This window comes from Carassius auratus, chromosome 39 (genome assembly GCF_003368295.1).
Source record: "Carassius auratus strain Wakin chromosome 39, ASM336829v1, whole genome shotgun sequence".
NCBI lineage: Eukaryota > Metazoa > Chordata > Actinopteri > Cypriniformes > Cyprinidae > Carassius > Carassius auratus.
Window position 1 is genome coordinate 234930 of NC_039281.1, and position 16318 is coordinate 251247.

The following is a 16318-nucleotide window of genomic DNA, read 5'->3' on the forward strand; positions in this document are numbered from 1 at the left end:
TGTAACAAATGTGTTATTAACAACTGTATCCGCAACCATTACAAAAAAAACTGTGGGAGCCAAAAACAAACAAACATACAAGCAACTAGAGAAAAAAACAGAACAAAACATTGAAGTAATGATGTTACAGAGTACAGTGGAAAACACTGCAAACTTATTTTTTCTTCTTTAGTCTGTTGTTTCTAACTACTGATCAATGTGATCAGTTTAACTCAGTGTTTAAAATGAAAGAACAAAAGTGACGTGCTCCCATCAGTTCAGTTCTGCTCTGACTGACGGACTTCGGGTGGGTTTGTGTGTTCCCGGCCCACCGGAGTCTCAAAAGCAGGTTTCAACTGAGTTCCTGTGAGTGATTGTGGAAGCTGTTTTGCAGCAGTGGTAGTTAGGTCAAGACCCACTCCGGGAGAAACATGCATGACTTGAGCCCTCGTAAAGAAAAACTAAACAAAAAAGCCACCTTTTTTTTTTTACACACCTTCTTAATGGTTTCACTTAATGAGAGGAAGGAAGTAGCACCCAACAAGACGGCCTGAGTAGCCTGCAGGTCTCACCTTAACCAACAGGGGGCAGATGATGTTTTGCCACAGCCAACACTTCAATTAGCTTTCTAAAGCTACAGGTTCTTTCTGCGTCATAACGAAGATGAGTGAGTTTTGCTTCTTAAAGCTGAGCTGATTCACTTTCAGTGGACTTTGGCTCCTCGATTACCAATAGATGACATGTTTTTTCAGGCTTTTGTTTTTGTATTGTTTGTTATAGGCATTTGCCCAAACCAGTCATACTTTCTTATAGCTCACAAACCCACTAAAAAGCCAAAAACCAATAAAATCAATCACTAAGGCTTCACTTAGCATCATTTCCTCTCATAAAACACCTTCCATATTAAATCGGTGTGCTACGCAAGTCAGGAATCAATGAACTCCATTTGTAGTCATCCAGTAGAAGAGATGTCCTTCAAGTCGTGCTCCTGCAAATATAATACTGTTATATTGAACCACACAGATATGAGAGTTGTCGTCAGGACTGATGTCCAAAAGAAGGGTGGTAAATTGTACTCAAGCCTTCTTCGCCATCCAAACTGCATGTCCAGAATCGTGTGACTGAAATGTAGATTGTGTGCATCAGTTTACACCTTAAAAACAGTTAAAAAGTGCTCGAGGGAACCACTAAACGTGTCCATGTGACCTTTAGGTAGAAGGTAAGAGGGAATTGTCTGAAGATAACTGTTAACAGTAGTTTGTTTTTTGTGTGTGAATGTCAAAGCGTTGTGTTTTCAGTTCAGTTCAGTTCATTTTTTCCATTCTCCAAAGTGCCAAATAAATTATTTTTTTGCTCGCCTCCTTTCTTCACAGTATCTTTAGCATGCAGGGCATTAAACCCCCCATGATGCATTAAGGCAGGACAGGGAGATGAATCCATCGAGGAGGGAGAGAGGCAGTGCCGGTAAGATGTAGACTGGATGGTCTGTCTGTCTGTCTGACCTGTGAATGCCCGATAAGGGCCATCAGTCAATGCAGCAGTGCAGCCAGAGTCGCCCCCTTTCAAACAGCGGACACCTGTTCATCCTCTGGAGGAAGAAGAGAGAATCACTGTGAGCATCACAGACACAATCACTTAAACACAGGCTCTGTTCCAAACCCGAGTGACATGTGAAAGTGAACTGTTATTGATGGCACAATGTCATTTCTAATTACTGATTGTGTCAGCAAAAACTGTCTTTGGCATCACAAACTCCACATGTCTTACACTGCATTTGCAGTAAACAGATGCAAGTGCAGTTTTGTGCATATTACATTTTTGGTAGTAATAGCACAAGCACCAAAACTGGAATAAAACTTGTATTGTCTTCTCCTGAACTGCTACCTAGCAAACAGTTGCCACTTGTATTGTAATCACACGAATACTCATGTTGATAATGCAAGCACACCGCTGATTGGAACCAAATAGCGCAATGCAAAAAAAAAAAATTACAGGTAGACTGGAACTGGTGTTCAAATTACACTAACCAACACAGTGTGAAAACAGCACCTGGACTGAAATAGGTGCTGACCTGAAAAGCTTCACAGGCAGCAACATGTTTACGTCATGAGACTCTACTAACCATAACTGTTAAACTAACAATTTGACACTAAGCATGAAAAAAAAAAAATACATGGCATAAAAAAAAGACAATTTTTTAATACGATGGAAATAGTTTTCAGTAGTGAATAAAATAAATAACTACCGTATTTTCCGGACTATAAGTCACACTTTTTTTCATAGTTTGGCTGGTCCTGCGACTTATAGTCAGGTGCGACTTATTTATCAAAATTAATTTGACATGAACCAAGAGAAATGAACTAAGAGACATGAACCAAGAGAAAACATTACCGTCTCCAGCCGCCAGAGGGCGCTCTATGCTGCTCAGTGCTCCTGTAGTCTACACTGAAAACATAGAGCGCCCTCTCGCGGCTGTAGACGGTAATGTTTTCTCTTGGTTCTTGGTTCTAAATAAATGCGACTTATAGTCCAGTGCGACTTATATATGTTTTTTTTCTCATCATGACCTATTTTTGGACTGATGCGACTTTTACTCAGGTGCGACTTATAGGCCGAAAAATACGGTATATAAAATGTTATATGACATACATAGTTTAACAAAATAATTATATACAGGTGCTGGTCATAATTAAAAGAAATAAACATTTGAAATATATCAGTCTGTGTGTAATGAATTTCACTTTTTGAATGGAATTAGTGAAATAAACTTTTTGATGATATTCTAATAATATGACCAGCACCTGTATGTATATATATATATATATATATATATATATATATATATATATATATATATATATATATATCCTGGGATTAACATGCCTACAATGATTACATGTAAATGTTTGGTAGCATAGCTGTGCAATTTTGGATGTATAAAAAATGCCGTCAAGGGTAGGAAATGCACAGGGATTTGGAACAAAGACATACCACTTAATATAAGGAAATAAAATATGCTTTGGCCGTACCTTACCAGAGACAAACATAAGACAGGAAAGACCACTACTGTGAAAATTAATACAATGACAATTCCCCAATTCAGGATCTTTGTGCTGATAAGTACTAATGCTATTTCATGTGCTGCCTGACAACACAAACATGACTTCAGGCTCTATCATGTGTTCAAGCATTTATGATGGCAGATCTAGTGATTTTCCTGTGAGCACTGATGGGTGAGAGCCAATACACACGGCAGAGCAGGGAGCAATGACTGGGATGTTACCACGGCGGGGGGCAGGCTGTCTCTGTGGCGACACATGCACTGTGTGAGATGCGTTGGTGGTTGGTGATGGTGGGCAGGTGAAGGAGCTGTCCTCCTGGCATGCAGAGCCGTGACTGGTGTATGGGAGTGTGAGCGTGTGAGTGTGGAAGTAACTGGAGTTTGGGATGTTTTACCTTCCCGTCGGGGTGGTGTATGTAACTCATGGCCTGGGGGGAACTGCTGTGTGTGGACCTCTCCTCCTTTGATCTCTGAGTTTGGGAGACAAGCACTCACCCTCCACTTCCACCTCCTCTGTCTCCTCCTCTTCTCGGCCCCGGGGATCCGGCGAGTGGATGGGTTTTCCCGCAGCTGGGGGCTGCTGGGAGTCAGGGGATTGTGAGACAAGACGGGATCGCTGCAAGGCGGTGGTGTAGTCCGGCGGTCTCCTGCCCGAGTGAGCTGTGCCCTCGGTTACGTCCGTGATGGTCAGTGCGGTGTAGCCCGGCGGAGTTGGCGGAGGGTCCCGGTAACGGCCGTCCTTCCGTGCTGAGGGAGGAGACGGACACCACAGTTCCGTTTAATATCCGTAATGCTTCTCACACACGTGGAAGGACACATGCAGACATGCACTAGATCAGGAAGGACCACTTTTGAAGGTAGTTCGTTGTCCTGTTCCACCTTGTAGTGTTCAACATGACAATTAAGTAATTTAAGCGAGGGTGTCTATATCCTTAAGGTTTCAGAGTTTCATTTTCAGATGTTAGTTTAATCACTGGGAATGTGTTTTGCATGCAAAAATCATGACTTCAGCAAATGTAAACACTCAACAAACAGGTTAGGACACATAATTTGCTGTAGTTACTCTTAAAATAGTTACCCAAAAATGAATACTTTCTCCCATCACATCTTTCATGCAAAATAAAACACCAGGCACCAAGTTTGGCATCAAAGTCTGATGTACAAACTTCCATGAGGCCACATATACTTAATTTTCTGTGAATAACAGCTTTTTGCTTCCTGAAAGATAAGTAACTTATGATAAGTAACCATGGTTGCTATTAAATGTTAATGAATGGGGAAAGAAAGCTGTGTGATGCTTCTCATTGTAGTGTTAAATTAAAGTAAAAACATAATGCTCTGGATCAACATGAAGGTAAATAGTAAATATCAATAGAATATTCATTTTTGGGTGAACTATCCCTTTAAACCCGGGTCATGTGGCGACTCTTACTGATCACAGCTTTGGTGTTGCCTGCAGTGATGGGTGAGGGCCGTCGACTGTGCTGTCTGGACTCTTCTGAGCCAGTGGAGGTGATGCTGCTGGTCTCTGGGTCTGTGGTCACATCCCTCCCTCCTCTTCGCTTGATAGTGCCCGTATCGCCCTCAGAGTCCTCGCCCCAACATGCTGCAGAGGATGAAGAGGAGCAGGCAGACGCCCAGCTTCCTCTGCTTCCCCAAAGCCCCGCACCCTCTGCAAGTGCTTCCCAGCTACGCCCCTGCTGCATGGTCTGAATGTTGTCATGAGAGCCACTGGAACATGAAGTCCAGCTGCCACGACCAGAATCAGCAGCATCGAGAGACACCCGGTCGCCCTGGTCCTGGGTAAGCTCCTCTGAGCTGGGGGAAGACAGCACAGTGGCACCCGCATACAGACCCCGACAGTCCTGCATTGATGAGCAAGACCTGAATAAAGAGAGGGTAGAAAGATCCAGAAGGATTTAATTGTAACACTACATTGCCAGGACTAGGCCATGAAGGTCAACCAGTTGTCCAATAAAAGACTTTTCCATTAGGGAGTTTGACAACTTAATATAGAATTGCTCTGAATTGTTCTGGTATTTCCAGTTTTGCTACATTTAACACTGTGCATCATTCAAAATAAATAGTTTCATATTTCTCAAGAATCCTGAATTCATTCTAATGTGCTCCGTCTATCTGCTTTTAAACACAAGAACATGTCTTATTTAAATACTGCTTGAGAAACATCCAAACAGGATCAGGTTAGCTCAAAATCAGCCAAATTAACTCACACTGATTAATTGACTAGTTATTCAGGCAACATTCCAACTAGTTTTAAGAGTAATGGTAAGTGCTTACCCCAAGCTGTACTGGTCAGGATCAGCAGTAGCCCTGCGTTCTAGACGGTGGACACTGCCATGGCTTTCCCCAGCTATTCCTCCATATCGATGTCTGCGTTCATCTTGCCCCATGTCCAGGGAGGAGGTGCTCACCAGACTGGAGCGTGAGGAGATCTCACTGTGACCAGAGTCTGACAGGTAGTCACCTGCTCTTCCATACCCTGGCAAACGAGTACACAGAACAATATGATCAGAAAACAGTTTGGCCTTAATATAGAGCCCTGTGGTACCCCATTCTATAACAGTCTCTTTTCACATAAATAGGTTTTGTTCCAGAACATAGTGAGCTACACTCCTGCCATCCAAATATTTTAGAGTTATTTTTGAAAGGTATATTGGTGTGTGTCTTAAAATGCAGCATACAAGATTTTGGAACAGAGCTATTGAATATTTGTCAGTTCAAATTGTATTGCTGCATTTTGTAGTCGGAAACAATTGCACAATAGTTATTCATTTAACCAACTCATGAAAAATAAGCCTTCCTGTTTACATCATGATTAAATTAATGATACAATGGTAGTGCAAGAAAGAAGAGTGTCAGAGAAGGTTAAACTCCTAAAAACTATGTCACTGGCACAGCAAAGAATTACTTTAGAGTCAAAACCCCCTTCCATAGATTAGTTCATCAAAACTAGGCAGTTACTTCAGTAGCAAAGCCCTATAGAACACACAGACACGTCTGGTTCACTATCCTTGTGGGGACTCACCATAGGCGTAATGGTTTTTATAATGTACACAAACAGTACTTTCTATTGACCTACACCTAAACCTTCCCCAGAAAACTTTAAAACTGCATTTTATATACATATATACAAATATATATGTAAAAAAAAAAAAAATCTGTATGATTTATAAGATTCTGTACCCATATGGACATAAATGTAGGTCCCCATGGTGACCCAAGTCCCCATGAGTTGATGTGTATTCAGGTTTACACACACAAACAGCTAGAGCAGTAGCCTGCCTCTGCCAGCTACAACAGGAGCAAAAACACTGTCTAGACTTGGTGAGAGAGTTCACCTAAATGTCAGCGATTCTGATATTTCTAAATGTATAAAGCCATCAGTGGAACCTCCAACTGATACTCTACTATACAACACAATAAACAAAGAATGATATTTGATTCCTAAAGAAAGTCTAGACACAAATGTCACTGATTAAGTAAATGTTCTAACCGAAAAAAACAAAACATCTCATTGGCTGTGTCTCAAATACAAGGAAAGCAACCAACATCCCAAAAGGTCAAATGAAAAGGTTCTTTTCTTTTTTGTAACATGTAAAAATGTATTAAATATTAAAATATTCAAAAAGAAAACAGTAATAATGTTTCACAATATTTTCAGTGTATTTTTAATCAGATAAATGTAGCCTTGTTGAACATAAGAGACTTCTCAAACAGCTTTTTAAAAATCTTTTTGAGCCCAAGCTTTCAAATGGTATGATCATCAACTCTGATGATGTTTTAGTAGGCAGTCCACAACATTTTGAGACACAGCAATAATGATGCTTGTGTGAACTCTCTCAGGTTAAATCTACATCCAGGACCTGTTACCTTTAGGTGATTTTCTACAGAAGGAGGAAAACCCCTTCATACTGTGGCTTCTTATAGATGCAATGGCTGAATACAGGGTAAAACAGGTAAACATTGAGAGACAGAAATATTATGTGATGCAAATTCGAGAGATGGAAAGTGGTGCATTTGTAACTTAACAGTAATGAAATCGGAGACAAGCAGCTTTCCAAGATGTTTTGAATAAAATAAAACACTTTATCCTTGGCAGGATATTTCATATTCTATGTGTTATCTTTTTACCACTAGATGGCAGTCTCAAGATATTAAATCAGCCATGAAAACATGTTGGCACTAGGGGCGCCAGCGGGGCACATGCTGTCTGGCAATACATCTCACTGCATGCCCACCATAAGGCTCTGATTCAAGTTCCACAAGTCAATGGGGGAAAGTAAGTCAAGTGTGCAAAGACCAGAGGTTGAAGAAAAAATGAACATAAAATTAGCAAAAAATGCCATTTGTGTGCCTGTCTGTATACTTACCTTTCTTAGGTGAGCTGTGAGGGGATGTGGGAGGAGATGACATCTGTGAGGAGTTGTTGGACACACTGTCCTCTGTCAGTTTCCTGTGTCTCTCTCCTGCCTCTTCTGAAAGGGACAGTATCTTTTTCAGAGACTGTGGTGAGCTTGTGCCTGTGCAAACACAATAAGATTCTCATGAGCACCAGTAATACACAATGTAGAAGCTGATCATGTTTAAGCTACATTTATGCGGAGTCTCACCAAATGGCGGCAAGTCTTTGACTGGCACTTTCTTGCGTGATGGGTAGAGGGCTACGGCAGGCACTTGAAGCGCCTGGGTGGCTTTCTGAAGCTGCTGGCGCTGGTGAATGGCGGCCCGTGCAACTACAGGAGAAGTGTCAGGTCTCTTCCTGTCCCCAGAACTCTTCGGCACTGTAATGATATTGTGAGGTAAATGTGTGTGGCGTTTTTTTCATCACATGCCACTGTTTCCTGTGGATTCACCTTTTTGTAATAGTGTGTGTGCTTGCACCCTACTCACATGTGTTGACTGAAGGCTCACACTGAATTGAGAGTGTCTGCAGGCTCTCCTCATTCGTCTCCAGGATGAGGTTGGACAGGTATTGTTTGACTTTGCGTGCCATCTGTGCGTCCTCGTACAGCTTCTTGGCATTGAGGAAGGAACTCCGTCTGACCCGCTTCTTGTGTCCGCCTGTCTGGGTTACATCCAGGACTGCCGCATTGGCACTGCCCTGGCTGAGTGACCTAAATGCACACACATATTACCGTTAAAGATGCACGCTGACTTTAACAGTGGTAGTATGCTGATGAAGATGCAGTCTCTCTTTGACATGCGATAAGTTGCATTCCTTGCAGCTTCAATCCAAACATTCCATGCATTTCACATTTCAGCCAATCAGGCAGTTAAAAAGTACAACAGAAGTAAGAGTAAAATAACTGATCATTAAAAAAGAAAAAAAAGGATTACATATATATATATATATATATTTTTTTTTTTACATTTCTGGGCAAAAACCTTGGACAAATTTTTGTCAACCATTTAATTTATGTTTAAAGGTGAAGTGTTTAGATTCTGCATCATTAGCATCATTAAAGTTTTGTATGTTAGGCTGGAATAGAACACAATTTTCAACTTAAAAAAAGATCTTATAAATGGCTGTTTGAATTCACACACATATCACTTATCACATTTCATAAACTAATAAAGTTAAAACTATAGAAAATAATCAAAAAGACAAAAAAAAAAAAACAACACTGCAAAAACTTAGTTGAAGACGTGCGGCTATGGTAAGTAGTTTAGCTGGAAGTGGCACATTAAATCACTTTTGCTAAAAATGGATCATGGGATATCAAATTAATAAATGTGCAGGAACCAAACAACTGTAAATAAATTCATGCATACTAGTGGAGTCACATTTGTGAAACATTCAAGATCTATGGTAATTATATTATACAACAGAAATATTAGGATGTATTTAGAATGAGGTGAGTTTATACAATGACCCTGAGTAGCAAAAGTGATGGCGGTCAAATGCTTGGATGGGATCCGTCATAGCAGAAGCATTCTCAAATGAACCAGAAAAAGAAAAAAAATGAATGGTGAGGAGTCAGCCCAAAATAAAGGAGGGGCACACATGAGGTTAAAGGTGAGAGTTCACCTTACTCACCCTAAACTTCTCCATTTCTTCTTCCTGTAAGGGAGAGGCATGAATAGTGAAGTGTGGGGCAGAGAGGGTGGACAAAGAGAGAAATGTGGGAGAGAGAAAGCCCATGAGAGAAAAAGAGGGAGACACACTTAGATGAGGAGAAACAAGGGTACCAAGGTGAGGTGCACCAAAGACCAAAAGAGAGACACTAACTTCTCTGACAATAATGCAGACAGAATAACATAAAGAGTGGTTTAACTCATACGTCAATATCACTTTAACATGTCGAAAAAGCCTGTGTGTGGAAGCGTGAGGTGAGAGCTGTACACATCGCAGTGAGTGGGCACTAAAAGCAACTCAGTGATGTGAAGAGTACAGCCTGAAAGAAGGACAAAGAAGTCATTGTAGCACTCAAAACAGAAAGGCACTCACCTGGTTCTGAACATCAGAGCAGGGTCCATGTTTACCGCTGCCATTCTGCCTACGTGTCTGATCTCTTTAGCAATCATCCGCAGCTTCTCAAAGTTCACCAAACCATCTACCTTCGAGTCATTTCCTAGAGTGGACAGTAAAGAAAAGGCTCATATCGTGCATTTTTATAGTTATTTTTCTCCCTTCAGGGTCAACTTAAAATGGTGAAGTTTGTGTTAAAGCAGTCATATTTTCATAATTGACTCTCAAAATTTAAAGTTTTTACAACTGTGCCTTTAAGACATAAACCTTTCATTAAATATACTGCACAAACTCTTAATATTAAACAGAAGTCCTAGTTAGAAACAAACTTAGGAAGGCTATGCAGAGGTGTAGGTGCTACACAAAGTCAGGAAAATCTATTACTGAAATATAAACATGGACAGTTATGTATTAATAATTTTGGACTGGGAATGAAGCTTTGAGAAAGGTATCAAGCCATTCTATCCAAAAGATATCGAGGAAAATGTACTTCAATAAAAAAGAAACATGTATTATATACTGTATGTCATCACCTACTCCGGCGAGGACTATCTTACCTTCATGCAGGAAGGTGAGATCCTTCTTGATTACAGGGAAAAGAGGGATGATGGGTGGCTGCAGATTCTGGCTGTTTAGAAGATTACGGTACTTTGCCATATTCCTGGAGGGATCAAATAAATCTTGAAGATCACTAAACAGCTTCTCATATTTACTAGGCAACTTCTCCCATGTGCCTCTGAGTCTGGACACTGGTGCCAAGTTCAGACCGCTGGAAAAGACACAAAATGTCATTGTTACTTGGGAAAATATACATCATAAGTCTTCAGTTTAATACTTAATTTTAAAAAGTCTCTTGAAACAAAGACCATTTCTACCTGATGATGGCAAACATGGAGTTGAAGTTCTTGCACTCGCGGCAATGCAGTGCGATCTTAATGAAGTGCTTGATGATCTTCATGCGTTTGAGCTGGTTGGTCTCACGCACCACCTCCGTGGCCACCCAGAAGGTCTCCCGATTGATGGCCTCCTCAAAGAGCTTGAGGCTGGGGGGCCCGGTTAGACGGGTTTTCAGCTTAAAGAGGTCATCGATGTACTCGGTGGGCTCGATGGCACAGAACAGCTCAAAGGCACGCATGGACAGCTGGGTCGCCACTTCCACCGTGCTAAGCTGCAACAGGCTGATCTGACTCTCCCTTAGTAGTTCCTGGGCATCTTCATCAGAGCACAATGTCTCTGTCTCCATGTTGCTTTTCAGGTAGTACCTAAAGGTTTATCGGAGAATAAGCCAATGAGAGGAGAGGTCACCAGATGTTCTAAGTGGTTTGACACCAAAACACTTTATACTCAAAATGGCAACAAGGGCTCTAAGGCAACACCTTCCACTGAGCTGGATCCTGTCGGCCAGTTTGGAGAGTTGTTCAGGGAGTCGTCGCTGCTTGATGACACCCTCAGGAGTGACTGACACCTCACACAATGAATATGCTTCAGGGGCAGCGGTCAAGGCAAACTCTCGGATGGCCTGAGCTACGACCTCTTTTGCTGTGGTGTCCTTCCCAATCATGAGGTATCGACTTTGCTGGTCTGCCTTGAACACTCTCAGTACCTGGTCTGACATGTCTGAAGAACAGAGGAATGGCTTAAGCCCACACACTTAACCCATTCATTGACCAACATCAAGGTGGAAAACCACTTATAATGTGTTAGCCATGATCATTTTGAACTTGTGTCACTTTCACACTTTGGTATGTTTGAATAAGTCAGAATCTGAACTGGAGTTTTGGACAGCCAAGAAGTGATCACATCTTGAATCTACAAGCCGATAATCAGTAACTTTATTTTAAATTATTATTAAGTAATTTTTTTCAACAAGCAAACAAATCAACCTACAATCAATCTCACACCGAAACAAAACCTCTATTGTGAAAGTGACGTGAATCAGTGAACAACAATCAATTTAACTAAAGAATTTTGATGAAGCCCACCAAATGCACAGCTTACAAATTGAGACCTGATTGAGAACCACCAAAAAAAAATTGTAGACAGATCAAAGTCAAAACGAAGCAGAGAAGTGCCCTGAAGAACATTTTGATTAAGGAAATGAAAGTAGTTGAGAAACTTCTAAGAAAACAAGATCAAATACTTACTTATAGGAACTGCTTCTGAAAGAGGACATTCAGGACAGCATGAGCGTCTTATTATATATGCATGCACTGAGATTAAACTTGTGTGAAAGGTTCTGCCAAAAAGGTAAGTGCACAGCAAGACATCGCAAAAATATATTTAAACTATCAATGCAAAGATCTCTACTATCTTTATATACTGACACTTAGTCTGTTCTTTCTTAAGAAGAATGTCTAACCTAGTAGAACAAATTCCTGAATATAATGATTACTGGCTAAACCCTATCCCTAAGGTAATGGTGGAGTTGATAAGAACGCTGTTCACCCCTTAAGACCAAGTCTCAACCTAATCCTAACACGAGAGTGGTTGACCACATTGTGGTTCCAGAACCAACATGGATGCAGATGCAGTAAAATGTCTTTCTTTGCTAAACCACATTAAGTGTCTTACCAGGCTGGTTGTTGAAGTCAAGTATGCGATGGTGTGATTGCAATAGGTCAGGGTTGCTCGATGAAAGGTTTCCACTGACAGGAAGAGCAGGAGGGATCTGCTTTGACTGCTTTAGCCCAACAATACTGTCATCCTGGGACTGTCCCACACCAACGTCACTGTGAACAAACCTGAAGAGTTATACACTGCAGTGGACCAAAATAACCAAGAGAGCTTTCATGTATGACACAGCTTACTTGTAAGGTTTGGGTGGAAGAATACTGGTTAGTGTCTTGTCGAAGATCTTCTTCAGCTTGTTTCTGCCACCCACGGTGTTGGCCTTGGCTTTCTTACTAGCTTTCTCAAGACCCATGACCTGCTCCACATCCACAGCCAGGTCAGGGATGGAGTAGCGGCTGGCTTTCTTAATGTCCCCGATTTTGGGGATGTGAGGTGCCCCGTTCTTCCTGTCTGGCTCCTCCTCCAGTTCTTGCTCCTGGTCCTGGTCAGGCCTGGCCAGTAGCTCCTTAAACACTAAAAGCAGGAAACACAGCACAGAGAAGATGAGTATAATAATCCCATCTGACATTATCAAGGAACAAACAGCCTTCCAAAATCAACTACAGCTACATTTACCCCTACTGCAAGACGAAAAGAGAGCTGACTGGCAATTTTAAAATGAAGCATTGGATCTAAATAGCAGTCTGTGCAGCTGTAGTAATTTCAGCCAGTGTAGCTTACCTAAGAGATTGGTTTTCACAGTAATGGACAGGTGTGTGTTGTTTTTGAGAATCTCGTTGGCTTTGGATAACGGCACATTTTCAAAGTTTTGCCCATTGACCTCTAGTATCTGGGGGAAAAAAGATGAAAATACAAAATCTCAATCAACATTGCAGCTGGGCCAGTTGATAAATATACATTAAGCACAACGTTTTATTTCAGTATTATATACTTTCAGCACACAGTGAGCAGTTCGTGGTATTACATGTCAAATTCTCTCAGTGAGGTGAGGTATGAGGAATCAGTATGAGTGTGATGCTTATTTTCAGCGTGAAAGGACTTTGCCCTTACTGCAACATGAACTCCTTTGGCATTCATTCATTCATTGACAAAATCACACCAGTGACACAAACAAATACAGATCCATGTTCACATTAGCACCCAAGCAATAGGGTTTTTATTGGCTAATATGGTAACATTTAATAATAAGTACACACTAATAAAGTACTTACAAATCATTTGCAAACTATTCGTTTATAGTTAATTCATAGTATATAAACTCTAGTTAACACATTTATATACTTTATACAAATAGAGAGTTCTTCATTAATTGTTTAATTAGTTCATAGGTAAAGATTTAGATAATGCTTTATTAACAAATTATTAACCGGAAATAATTCTCACTTTAGATTAGGTCACAGAAAACTGGAAAATGTCATTAATTAATGCTTTAAACCAACCTTTACTTTACATTTTTACACACTTTACATTAATTGCATTAGTATTTGTAAACATTTTACAACTTTTACAAACAGCAAATAGTGGATTAAAAAAATTGCTATAAAAAAAATGCACATAAGTCTAATGGAATTGACTGCTTTTCTTGGTTTTTGTACAAGCACACTTGTTGATTTTGGCAAATGTTTTTTTTTTTTTTTTTTTTTTTTTGTTGATTTGGTAAGTTCCCTTGCTACCGATAACAGAAAATAAATAAACAAAATAAATGGAAACTTCTTCACAATATTTACTAATATTAAGATTAACAACAAAAAGCATATCCATTGTCAAAGCTGTTGACTGATACAAAAGGAGAACTACCACATCTGTTAATCGGCTAAGCAGACACGGTTATTGTCAATAATCTCAAAATGGCCAAGTATCAGCTGATTAGCATTCTGAACAATCCCAATCCTCTTGTGGTTCGGAGGGCAAACAGATAGCAACTCATTAAACAGCTTTATGAGCCAAATACCGCAGTGAGTGAAGGGCAAAAGGAAACAGTGTGACACTATTCATCCGCAATCACATTTTCCGCTTGTGTGAAGGAGGGAAGCCGTGTGGCAGACATATTTAGACTACAGAACGAGTTAACAGGCTGAGATGTGTGCGCTTTTACGTTTGAACGATAGAAGGAATGAAAACAAAGATGAGGTTTTTGCTCTTTTTCTTTATGATTTAGGGCAGTATTCTGTCAGTTATGTGACTAACCGCTTTCATCGCTTGACAAAAGCAATTGAAAACGCTATCACACAATGTTTCCCACTTCCAGTCACATAACTACTAATACAGCTGCTAATGCCACAACAATGCAAGTTGTGTCAATTTAACAAGTACAACTATTTCTGTAGCCTGCTTCAGATCCTGCGTGCTGCTGGTGTGACATTACCTGATCTCCTCGTTTAAGGCCGGCCTCTGCAGCTTTGCTGTCTTGCTCCACGCTGTCAATGAAAATGCGAAAGCCCTTCTCTGAACCCCCCAGCAGGGTGAAAGACAGGTGTGCTTCCCTCGAGGGTTTGGTTAGGGTCACCACCCGTAGCTTAGCTTTGGCAGCACATGCTATGTTTAACAGTCTTAGGTGCCCACACATTTTCTGGTTTAAAGAGAGGCAATTGCATGAAAATTTTGCAGTTGACTCAGCCACAAAGCTGAAGAACACTAAGAAATGTTAGGTTTTATTGCACACCACTGACCTCTCTCTCCAGATTGTACTCGAACTCCTCAAGAAAATGTGTCATTGCGGAGTCACCCTCAAAGTCGTTGAAATGATTGTTTACCCACAGCAAGACTACCCGTGTAACCTGATAAAATATGTCGTAAATAATCATTTATCTCATCAACCACCAACTGACTTACGTGATTGCACAAGCGTGTCTATGCACCTTGTCCCTGAGGCTGGAGTCATGAAACCACTCCAGCAGTTTCTTGCCTACCACCATGGGGCTTGGCAGGAAGGTGCGGTAGGTAAGCAGGAAGTCCTCGATGTAGGTGGGGTCCACCACCGAGTGCTCTTCTACAAGGTGCATGGTAAGACGCTCTGGTGTGCCCTATAAAAACCAAATGTGCTCTTTAAAGGATGCATATTAAATCCAACTTTGGCTTGTGACTCTGATTTGGGGTCAGCCAGAAGAACTGGTGGTCAGTTTCATTGTTGTTGGTCAAATTTCCCTCAAGACATTGGACTCGTAAGATGTATTTGATATTCAGTCCATATATGCCTCCACTGTGCTAAGCATATTTCCACATTTAGGAATCAATAAATGGCTATGTTCAATGCATCTGTTTAAATCAGAGCAAATGCCATGTCAATCAAAATTGTGAGTCAATGTATCCTAACACAGCTTTTGCAGTGTGGCACATCTTATTGGATTTAGTTCAGACTGCAAACTAACAACTCAAATAAAATATTATTTATTTTGGCTGAAGTGCCATGAAATAGAGGTGCAGGAAACACTGGTTTAAGTATTAAATCCTTATATGAGCTATCATTGACCCCCATGACAGGTTACGTTTGTTGGGAAAGTTTTCTTTTTGTCACTTTATTGTAGCTATATTACGGAGTTTGTAGATGTGTTCTCACCTTGATGACAATGTGTCCTTTTCTGGTGCCTGTGCGGTCAAGCTCTCGGTGTTCCTTCACCATCACAATCTCACCCTCCTCTTCCACCTTCTGCATGTTTTTCTCCACTTGGTTAAGGATGCAGCAGTATTCTTGCTGTGCTATGCAAACAAACTGACAGAGAGAGAAAACGAGAGCAAAAGTGAGCTAGCAGACACAAGCCGAGAGGCAAAAGTAGAATCACTTTTTAGATGAAGCAGGTTTTCAAATGATTTCACAATGATAATTACAGCAGTGCACTGAAACAGAGACAAGACTTCATTATTGCTAAATTTTCACTAATCACCCCAATCATTCTCATGCTTAATGAATGGGCAGGACCATTTCACTTCTGCATTAAATGAGTCTTTACAAACAGCTAGGATAGGTTTGACAGGGATAAGAGACATTTTGTTTTTATTATTATTTATTTGTTTTAATCAATAGAGTTCTTCCTTAAAACCTGCTGGATATTCAAAAATCTAAATGATGAAAATAAAGAGAATAAAAGCATTACATAATGTGCATTGTGGTATTACAATTAAAATACCTTTAATGCAAAAATATTTATATTGCTATTAAAAAAGTGATTTACAACTTGCATAAAGTTTATTGCATCAGTACATTTAATGTTCTGTAGAAA

General features: G+C 40.5%; 1 protein-coding gene across 9 annotated transcripts in view; it reads right to left on the bottom strand.

Annotated features, from left to right (window-relative positions):
- Positions 1-1011: 1011 nt before the first annotated feature.
- Positions 1012-16318, bottom strand: part of LOC113057582 (rap guanine nucleotide exchange factor 2-like) — a 103732-nt gene continuing 88425 nt past the window's right edge. For 4 of the 9 annotated variants that reach the window (XM_026224989.1, XM_026224987.1, XM_026224994.1 and 1 more), the window contains 20 exons: positions 15658-15810; positions 14960-15124; positions 14771-14878; positions 14467-14670; positions 12822-12930; positions 12338-12614; positions 12102-12259; positions 11675-11689; positions 10907-11147; positions 10406-10792; positions 10088-10299; positions 9510-9633; positions 9099-9122; positions 7952-8175; positions 7672-7842; positions 7432-7581; positions 5339-5540; positions 4473-4924; positions 3436-3787; positions 1012-1567 (listed from right to left, as the gene is read on the bottom strand). In XM_026224989.1, coding sequence (XP_026080774.1) covers positions 3462-3787; positions 4473-4924; positions 5339-5540; positions 7432-7581; positions 7672-7842; positions 7952-8175; positions 9099-9122; positions 9510-9633; positions 10088-10299; positions 10406-10792; positions 10907-11147; positions 11675-11689; positions 12102-12259; positions 12338-12614; positions 12822-12930; positions 14467-14670; positions 14771-14878; positions 14960-15124; positions 15658-15810 — 3702 coding nt within the window. In that variant the 3' untranslated portion in view covers positions 1012-1567; positions 3436-3461. The remainder of the gene's footprint in view (positions 1568-3435; positions 3788-4472; positions 4925-5338; positions 5541-7431; positions 7582-7671; positions 7843-7951; positions 8176-9098; positions 9123-9509; positions 9634-10087; positions 10300-10405; positions 10793-10906; positions 11148-11674; positions 11690-12101; positions 12260-12337; positions 12615-12821; positions 12931-14466; positions 14671-14770; positions 14879-14959; positions 15125-15657; positions 15811-16318) is intronic. The other 5 variants (XM_026224991.1, XM_026224988.1, XM_026224992.1 and 2 more) reach the window with 4 other exon arrangements.